This window comes from Macrobrachium rosenbergii, chromosome 2 (genome assembly GCF_040412425.1).
Source record: "Macrobrachium rosenbergii isolate ZJJX-2024 chromosome 2, ASM4041242v1, whole genome shotgun sequence".
In the NCBI taxonomy this organism is placed as follows: Eukaryota; Metazoa; Arthropoda; class Malacostraca; order Decapoda; family Palaemonidae; genus Macrobrachium; species Macrobrachium rosenbergii.
This window is the reverse complement of record NC_089742.1, coordinates 58,351,145-58,361,770: the sequence shown is the minus strand read 5'-3', so window position 1 is coordinate 58,361,770 and position 10,626 is coordinate 58,351,145. Positions and strand designations below refer to the sequence as shown.

The 10,626-nt window shown below is 35.5% G+C and overlaps 1 protein-coding gene across 4 annotated transcripts in view; it reads left to right on the top strand.

Moving 5' to 3' along the window:
• The window catches only part of LOC136847512 (Fanconi anemia group J protein homolog), a 924,459-nt gene that overhangs the window by 898,631 nt on the left and 15,202 nt on the right, over nt 1–10,626 (top strand). For all 4 annotated transcript variants that reach the window (XM_067119254.1, XM_067119260.1, XM_067119265.1 and 1 more), the window contains 5 exons: nt 1,079–1,297; nt 2,004–2,177; nt 5,077–5,238; nt 6,121–6,309; nt 6,765–6,986. In XM_067119254.1, coding sequence (XP_066975355.1) covers nt 1,079–1,297; nt 2,004–2,177; nt 5,077–5,238; nt 6,121–6,309; nt 6,765–6,986 — 966 coding nt within the window. The remainder of the gene's footprint in view (nt 1–1,078; nt 1,298–2,003; nt 2,178–5,076; nt 5,239–6,120; nt 6,310–6,764; nt 6,987–10,626) is intronic.

Below are 10,626 nucleotides of genomic sequence, written 5' to 3'. Positions count from 1 at the left end.
CAGTTCCAACTCCTGATATATTCTTGACTTGGAAAGTTGGGAAAACTGTTTGCATTACAGTATTGTCAGTGAACCTTGAAGATGAGCTTTGGCAGTGAATGATGTTCTGTTTTTTTTTTATTTTTTTTTATTTTTTTTACTTATTTTTTTCTTTTTTGAGGAATCAACATCATTAAAGAAAATGCTTATTAGGATCAGGAAGTTGGCATGTGGCTAAACTTCATTACAAAAAACCTGCTGAGAAGCCTGAAGGCTCTGCTTCTCTGGAGCTACACACACACACACATATATATATATATGTGTGTATGTGTGTGCTTATAATGGCTCGTACACATGATTTTATATATCAGAGAACACATGGCTTCCCCCGTGGTGTTTTGATATATGTTACTGATGGGTTGGAAAGTAGGGTAAAATTTACTGGTATGTTAGGCGGCAGCCTGCGCAGGAAAATCCTTAGGTATGTAAGTATTTAGGTTCCAACTTCTTTTATGACTTTTGTGGTCCAGTTGGTAGGGGCCTGGCCTGTCATTTGAGAGACTGGAGTTCGATCCAGATGTCAGAAATTTATTTCTGTAAAATATGTGCTCATGTGTAGATTACTACCATCATATATATGAGTATATACAGTATATGTATATATATATATATATATATATATATATATATATATATATATATATATATATATATATATATATATATATATATATATATATATATATATCACATTATACACATACATACATACAAGAGGATTGTTGGAGTATACATGGTTACCAAAAAAGATGGGATTAAGGTACAAAGAAGATACATTATAAATGTGTGTATACGTATATGTATATGTATATATATATATATATATATATATATATATATATATATATATATATATATATATATATATATACACACACACACACACACACACACACACGTTTTATTGTTATTCAATGGTTGACGAGTGATGTAAGTTTTTCTTTTTGATATTAGTATGCTCACATTATAAATAATAAACTGATAGTAAGGTGTTTTGCCCCAAGTTTTATACTATTAGTAATTTATCCAACTGTTCCAGGGCCCAGGTTGCAGATTCAACCATGGCGTTAACAAGATCAAAACACACGACAGGTTGAGCAGTTATGGCATCCAGGATGCTTGGGACATTGAGGATCTTGTGGTCTTGGGCAAGAAAATTGGGGCATGTCCATACTTCAGCGCAAGATCCTTGAAGGAGACAGCAGATATCATCTTTTGTCCATACAATTACCTCATTGATCCCCTCATAAGAGATTCAGTGAGTATGGGTTCACCTTACGTATAAAATTGGTTTGTTTTCGTAATGCAAATATTCCTAGGTGTAAGCTACAGCAACATATTTTGGGTGGCCTTGTATAGATAGACTCTTGCTCAAAGTAAAACTTGTATTAGATAGTTAACAATCACTGTGTTTTTTGTGATGCTGTTCATAGTCTTCAGTGTTTACTGGGGTTTGAAAGTAATAGTAATATTGTATTTGAAAGGTTGAACCAGGATCCTTCATTCAGATGTGTACCTTAGATTTTCCAAGGGTTATTATGCAAGTAAAATGGGGAGGGTACTGTTTAGGATGGTGTGGATGCCTTGCATTCAAGATTGTACCTTTGTTTTGGTGAAGGTTCGTGAGACTTCGATTGCTCCTTTTTTTCAGTTACACGATAAACTTAGGTGTCAATAGTGATTACCATTTCTTTTCATGGGAGGTGTCAATAGTGATTACCATTTCTTTTCAAGGGGGGTGTTAATAGTGATTACCATTTCTTTTCATTGGTCCCTAGATTAAGTTATATAACAGTACTTACTTTTGTGTTTCCAGTTACAACAAGGAGGACACTAACTGTGAAATGTTGTTGATCTTAGTTTTGCCTATTGAGAAGTAAGCTTTGCATGCTCATAGAGTTGGATAACTTGCAATAAAATATTACCCAAATGTTTCAGAGCATTTGTATGTGAATTTTCCTCAGATGAGCATTGACTTAAAGAACCAAATCATTGTTTTGGATGAAGCTCACAACATAGAGGACAGTGCCCGTGATAGTGTCTCATGCACCATGAAAGAGGAGGAATTCGCTGAAGCAATAAAAGATTTTAACAGGCTGGTTGAATTGGATTTCTGCAAGGAAGAATGTAACACCCTTGTAAGTTGACTGCTGGTTCTTGAAGTGTTTCTAGCATGTTGGACAACAGTCTAATTTTTGTGGTAGCTAAGCAAATTAAAATATTTAAATTGAAAGGGGTGTGTAATTTATTGTGGTGTGCTTAATTCCTCACATTGATTATTTCTATAAAATTACTGTGTGTAATTCTTTACAAAAAAATCACATTTAACTTGATAAAAACTGCACTCAGTGTATTATGTTTTAAAGTCCATAATTTTTCAGTAGCAGAAATAAATTCTTGCTGAAAATTGTGGTATGGAAGGAACATTCAGTGCTCCAGTTGATGCCTCCTTTTTAGGCTTTGGTGTCTAGCTTTCTTGATGGATCAGCATACTATGTTATTCTTAAATAGAACATGGAATGACTATACTACTTTGGCTCCATTGAGCATTGTTCTTATATGTGTGTGTGTGTGTGCGTACAACTTGATATGATACTCCTTGTGCATACTCCTTGTGAACTAGTTTAACAGAATAAGCATTCAGATGTTTGAACTAGCAAATGGTTTATGAAAGAGTTTCTTTGTAAATGGTGGTGAAAATTTGAGCATTTCAAAGTTGAATAATTCGCATAGGGTGGGTAGTGACCAAAGGGAAAGTTAAAAATTAACAGGCATAAAGTAAAGCAGCTTTGTTGGAGGGATGATACATAGGATATTTAGTATTTCATACAGTGTTATGCAAGGCTCACTTCCCTCTGTCTCTGCAACTTTCTAGTTGTGTTGAGTGACAGGAGGAGTATACCAGGTGGAAATGAAAAAGCCAGTTTGAATTGAACTGAGCTTAAATAAATTAAAAATTTGGTTGAAGTAGATTTATTGTTTTTGTGAGATGTAAAATAAACATTGACTATGAAATGACAGCTTTAAGTAGTGATAAATCAGAAAGTTTGATAGTTTTGTTAAAATTTAGTAGTTAGCATTTTTAAAGAATTTGTTAAACTCTTTGATTCTTTGTAAATAAATTTGATTAAATTTAGTTGTTTAAGCTAGGCAAACTGGATGATGCTTTTTAGGAAGCCTTTGCAATTTCAAGTTTTTATGAATAGAATTCAGTACAACAGCAAAGCCTGAAGATTTAAATCTCGATACAAACGTAAATGTGCTTTCTAGTAATTAGATGATCTCAGGAAATTAGAAAAAAGATTATTGATGTTTTTCATTTGTAGCATTTTATGATCAAATGTAATGTACTGAGTGAGTTATTGATTGGCTTGATAAATTTACTCATTATCTACAGACACTAGCTGATCCAGAAAAATTTCATGGGGCCACCAATTTTCATATACATACGTACATATATATAAATATATATATATATGTATGTGTATATAAAGATATATATATATATATATATATATATATATATATATATATATATATATATATATATATATATATATATATATATATATATATATATATATATATATATATATATATATACATACATACACACACATACTCTGTCAATTTTATTATTATTTCTATAATAGATTTTTTCCCCATTTTATATTTCTTATTTAAGTTATTATTATCTAAATCTTCAGTATTATTTTGTCATTATTTTTCATTGGGGTCCATGTGCCCAGGTTCCCAAGATCTGCTAGTGTCTGGTTTTATCTCCTTTTAACTGCTGTGTACATTAGGTTTTAAGAGTCAGGGTATGATTGCTGAAGTTATTAACCTACATTAATAGGTATCCAAAATATTCTTGCTGTTCACTTGGTTATAACCAAAAAATAGCATAAATAATAGCAGTAATAAGTACAGTTTGGAAATCCAGTAAATAGAATTTTTCATGCCCAGAATTATTTGTCTTTAGAACTTACCTTTTTGTTTAAGAATTAGTTTTTGATTCAAAAGATTACAGGGTTCGTTACTTCCAAGGTAGAATCACGTAGTGTAGACTGTTCACTGGAATTTCTTACTTCGTTAGTTGCTGCATGTTGGTTAGATTATTGTTCAAGGAAGTTTTGATGGGGAGTGACTTTCCCAGAATGTTCAGAGATGTAAAGGCACTACCGAGGATATTAAGTATTGACTTATTAGTAAAGTCAGACTGAATTCCCCTCAGGCATACTGTTTAGATTTCATCAATATTTGTAGGTAGACACATCTTATGTATTATTACACCAGAATTGATTTATACAATTATGATCAGCAACTACAGGTATTTAGAAGAGGATCAAAATGATTATCTTAAAAATCACTTTTATCAGTAACTTTTCATTCTGTAAATTATATGAAACTGGTATAAATATTGAAGTAAGTTGGGTCCCTGTATATGTAGGATTTAAAGGGAATGAGGATGTGATACAGCAACCAAAACTGCAATTACTATGACTAGATCAAATATACTTTTTTCTATCAGTGATACAGTATGTTACTTTCTCTTTTGTAAATGGCTGGCATTGTGGAATAATGAATCTGACAGTAACTAAGTACAGTAAAACAGAATAAATCAGTTACTGGAGTTTGGTAGAGTTCTTCTAAAAGGAACAACCACTGCAAAGTAATACTATCCTATTTATCTTTGAATTGGTCACACTTGTCTGATTCCTGATTATTTGATTAATAACCCACATGACCCAATTCCTGAATGCAGAACAATAGCTACATTTTCAATCAACAATGTATTTTGAATATTGGCAACAAATCCTTGAAAGAAATTTTATGAGAATCTTTTTTAACATTTTCATTTCATCAATCATTAAATTTTTAGATTTGCAATACATTAGATAAGATTTAATACATTCATTAAGAACAAACCCTCTGGGGCAGTGCTACTTCAGGTAAAGAATTTCAACTGTGTGATCTGGTTAAACAATTTACTGATATAAAAAATGATACACCATAAAGTTACTGTATTTTCTCTAGTCTCAGGCACTGTCTGCACTCAGTGGATGGATAGAGTTGAATAAAGATAACTTAAATGATTACAAGGAGTTTGATCGTTCAGGAAGAATCCTCAGTGGCACTGATATGGTGGCAAATCTCACAAATCTAAAGCTTGGACCAGACAGATATGAAGAACTAAGGGTAAGTAAAAGAGAATTCACTTATTTCTAAATGGATGCTTGTGTAATATAATTTTATATTGTTAGTAGAATGTGTAAGGAATTTATTCACTTCTCAAACTTTTTAGTATAAATTTAGTCAACCTCATGTTTAGAAGAAGTTAGATATAAATACAAGGTCCTTACACAACAGTTTAGGCAGTCAGTCAGTGGTCCCTCTAATGGGGAGAATTCTTTAACATGTCCTTAGCAGTATCCCTTGTGCTTAACCTGCCATATACTAATTAGGTCATTCTCTTAGCTTAGGTGTCCAGTATGCATGTGTGTGTACTTTGTAAAGTCACTCACTGGAAATGTACAGTACAGTCTTATATTTTCAAGTTGTATGAAGTATAGTAAATCTTTTATGAATTAATCTTTTATGAATTACTCCTTGAAGGGGGGTAGTGCCATCAGTGAACCTCATGTGCTTCACTGTAGGCATTACTTAATCTTCTTTGCAGTGTCCCTTCGTCCCCTAACTGTAACCCCTTTCATTCCTTTTACCACTTCTGTTTATATTATCTTACCTTCCACCTTCTGCTAACAATTGTTTCTTATTACAACTGCACGGTTTTCCTCCTGTTATATCTTTCAAACTCCTTTAGTCTCAGTCATTGTTTCAGTGCTGAATGGGCTCATAGGTCCCAGTGCTTGGCCTTTGGCCCAAATTTTATATGCCTTCTTTCCTTCATGAATTACATGTTTATGGCATTTGACCACCATTTATGGCATTTGACCACCATTTGAATGTTTACAGAGTACAATAACTTGTGAGGAAAAACCCCAGTGATGTCAGGAAATGTCATTTTGTCATAATTTATTTTTCATAGTGATCAAAGTTCTAAACATTTTTCATTTGCAGAAATGCTTTCAAATGGTGTCAGCAGATCAAGACCCGGAGGAAAATAATCCACGTCTAAAGGGCCCAACTACAATATTTTTGAAATCTTTCTTCCTTATGCTTAATATTCTTTACATGGATGAAATGAAATTCAGAGATGACTATCGTATAGCACTTGTAAGAACACAAGTTAGAACTACTGGTAATCGTGTAAGTATGAAGTGTTTTGGTCATCCATAATCATAGTTTTTTTTTGTATTTTTTATTTTGCAGTTATTATGCCCTTTTAAAAGTCGTCCTTTAAATTTTGCCAGAATATTTTTTACTGTATTTACAGAATTCTAAATTCATTGCATTGGATGTTTATTTCTGTGTACAGGTACTGAGTGGTATTATACCAGTCAGAATTCCATTACTGTATTTATTTTCTTTATATGGGGTTTTTATTTAAATGAAATTTTGTGTTGATAACACAGTGTCACACCTCAAAGCATTGACTGTTTGGCCTGAATAAGTTGTATACTTGAATTACTGGTTGAATTAATACCAAAAGAGCATGAGTTAAGGTTTCAGTTTCCCAGTTTTCAGGGGTGTGTCTTTAATGCTATGCATTTTATTTCAAATTGACAACAAGTAAAAGTTTTTTTTTTTTTACTTTATTTCAGGATAAAGGTGGATACTACAGGAAAAATAGTTCTGTTGGGTGGGAGTACTTGCTACATTTTTGGTGCCTTAATCCAGCAGTAGCATTCTTGTCAATTGGAAAAAGTGCCCGATCAGTTATCCTTACCTCTGGAACACTTTCACCTATGAGCTCCTTTCAGTCAGAACTGTCTGTTCCTTTTCAAATTCAACTTGAGGCTAATCATGTTATTGACAAGAACCAGGTATGTATATTATTCTTTACTTTCTCTTATCTAGCTAATATGCAGTTAATGATGTTCTCTGTACTGTATATCTGTCATGCCTTTGTTTTTTATGATGTCCAGAGAGCTCTTTGGATTTTTAATATTTTTTTGTTTGCTGAAGATGAGCAGAGGCAGCATATACCTGATAATTCTATTCTGTTAAATACTTTACCTATGAATTTTGAAATTGAATGTTGGATGTAAGAATAAACAAGCATGTCAGACAAAAGTAAAAATAAATGTACTGTACTGACTGCAGTTGAGATATTTCAATTGTTGTTGTTGCTTTTTTTTTATTCAAATGAGCATGCATGCATGGAACAAGTGAAAAAGTCAATAATTAAGCATCTGAAGAGAAGAATGCTTCTGTGAAAATATACTGTAAAATTAAAGTAAAAAATGGTTCAGGCAAATGTGCATTGCATCAGTATTTGTAACACAGCAGAGGAGACTACTCCCAAGTTTTGTAGGCTTTTAGTACTAGGTAGTGTAGTATCATATCACCTCAACAGAATATGGATGCACAGTTGACACTTGGCTAAAAAAGTAGCAGACACTACAGTTGACCATTGAATTTCCTGTAAATGGATTTGTTTTTGTGAGTTTTATGGCAATTCATGTAAACACCTTAACTGACTCACATCAGCTAGAAATGTTGAAAATTAGTAAAGTTTGGTAAGACAGAAATGCATAAAGAAGCATTTGCATATTAGTCTGTTTTATTATTTTATATAAGTAACTTACCCAGTAATTACATAGCTATTAGTTTCTTTTAACTGGCAGCTCAAAATTTTGAAATTGCGGGTCCCCTAGTTTGTTATGGTTATGGCGACATGATCTGCCCACTTTTGGGTGTAAGAGAAGGTACAACATAGCAAAGAGCTTCAGTCTGTTTCTGCCGGTTGTGGTGGAAGGACTGTGGTTGGCAGCAGCTCGAATTTTGGAATTTATACTTTGCTGGTTGTTTGACTTATCTTCAATTGGTGAAGTACAGTATTTAATTCCGTAGCCTCTCGGCATAATTAACATAGTGTTAGGCAAATTTTGATCATTGATTGACAACTCTTTGCCCGTTTTTTTGGACTTGTATTAGACTTTTCTAGGATGTCTGACACTAGTAGCGCTAGCATTAGGTATTGCAGCAAAGGCTGCAATACCAGACTAACTAAAGAATCTTACGACTCGCACACTGTTTGTATTCCATGTTGGGGACAAACATGTTCAGTACATTTACGTTGTGGGGAGTGTAATGACTGGGATATCAAGAAGTGGAAGACTTTAGACTTTAGATGCATATAGCAAGAAACTAGCCAGATATAGAAAGAGGAAAGCTATGGCTAGGGAATCTAGTAAAGCTTTAGCTAGTCAGGATTCATCCATTAAGTCAGATACAGTTGCTCCTGTAATTTCTTCCAATCCCATTCCATCTCCTCCACCTGTGCAACCCTCTCCTTTACCTGGCTCTCACATTTCCGACCCCAACACCATTGTCAGTCTGGAGTTGAAAATCGACACTCGCTTCAAGTTAATAGGTGCCCCGTGGCGCCCAGTGCAAGTGCAGTGGTAATGGAGGAGGTGGCTGTTCAGACCTCCGATTCTCCTAGGTCAAGGTCCCTGACATACTCCCCAGCACCTGGGAGGAGTCAAACTGGCAACCTAAGGGAGGTCCCAGACTACAACCAAATGCCGTTGGAAAGGCCTTCAAGTGAGCGCTCATTGTATACATGTATCCTCCAGCTCCGAGGATTTGAGTCCCAGACGCGTGCAGCGCTGTGCGGGCAAGTCACGTCTGCTGAAGCAGCGTGTAGTGGAGTTTGAAGTTTCTTCCCCTGTTCCTTGCAAGAAGGGCAGGGATTCAGTGCACCCATCGTGCAGTCATTGGGATAGCCCCGAACAATTCTCTTCTGCTTCTTCTGGCAATGATCGTAAATTGGCGCCGAGGCGCCTTGTGGCACGGAGACATTCTTCGTCATATAAAGGAGCTACTGCATCAGGAGTTGCGCACCCAGCACCTTCGTCTCTACACTCAGCGCCCGAGTGGCCAGCAACTAGCATCGGAGCGCTCAAGCTCCCATTTGCGATTGAGCACCCACTGGTGCCCGTTCATCAACAGGTTTCGTCACTGACTCCCATCTCTACAGCGCCTCCCGAGCGCCCATTGGCGCCCACTCCTCCACCGCTTCTTAGTAGTGTCGTTTCGGACATTGTTCCTCCTGCAGTTGACCCGATTCAGAGCAAACTGGATAATATTCTTAGTTTGCTTCAGAAGGCTCCCCCCACAGCTCAGACAACAGCGGACTTATCGCTTTCTCCTGTCTCTTCTGAGGAAGAGGTTGTTCCCGATCAAGATGCGCCCTCATCGGCGTACTCTGCGCTGTTGAGGTTCCTGCTAGCAACCTGTCCAGGCTTCTTCTCGCCAACTATTCCCTCTGTTCCTGCTTCGACTTTCTTTATGGGAGCCCCCTCAGTTGGCCCTTCGAAATTAGCGAAGTTAGTTCTTTCCTCTTCAGCAAGGAAGGCACTGGAGGAAGTAGAAGATTGGTTTTCTAAGAAGAGGGAACAAGGCAAAGCAGTTTTTGATTCCCCTCCTTCCAAATTGTCCAGGTCGAGCTACAGGTTTTATGCGACTGGAGAAGCTCCTTCCCTGGGAGTCTCTGCTTAGGGTGCTGAGTTTTGGAGAGCCTGGGAGTACTATGTACTTGGAGTACCCTCCAGTCTTTTGGTTATGGTTGGGTATTGGTGTTTTTAAGTGGTTATGGTGATTATTTACTCTGGTTATATTGTGTGGTAATGCGCCCTGGGCAGGGGCATCTTGGTTATATTGTGTGTAAATGCGCCCTGGGCAGGGGCATCTTGTACTTTGCTAGCAGTCAGAATTTAGTCCATCACTACAAAGCATCCACTGTAGGAGTAGGCCCTCAAGGCGCTACCGCGTCGCCTCTACTGGATAAGATGAGCGCCAACCAGAGGCAGTATCTACCTGTGGCAGCTCTCTTATCAAGTAAGGTTCAACAACATTGATTCAATGTTAGCAAATTTCTATTCTCAAACTCATTACTATTAGTAACGTTTTGGGGTAGATTTGTCCAACATTCCCACGTCCATTCAACGTGAGAATCAGCTATGTAATTACTGGTTAAGATACTTATATAAAAATGACATTTTTGTAATAAAATAGTTTTATATATACGTGCCCAGTAATTACATAATCGGAGCCCACCCGCCTCCCTTCAGTTGGACATAAGGGCATAAACAGATTGAAGCTCTTTACTATGTTGTACCTTCTCTTACACCCGAAAGTGGGCAGGGCATGTCACCATAACCATAAGAAACTAGCGGACCTGCAATTTCAAAATTTTGATCTGCAGGTTAAAAGAAACTAATAGTTATGTAATTACTGGATAAGTACTGTATATATAAAACTTTATTTTATTATAAAAAATGTCATTTTAAATGTACACAAATCAATAATATATATATATGTATATATATATATATATATATATATATATATATATATATATATATAATATATATATATATATATATATATATATATATATATATATATATATATATATATATATATATATATATATATATATATATACTGTATATA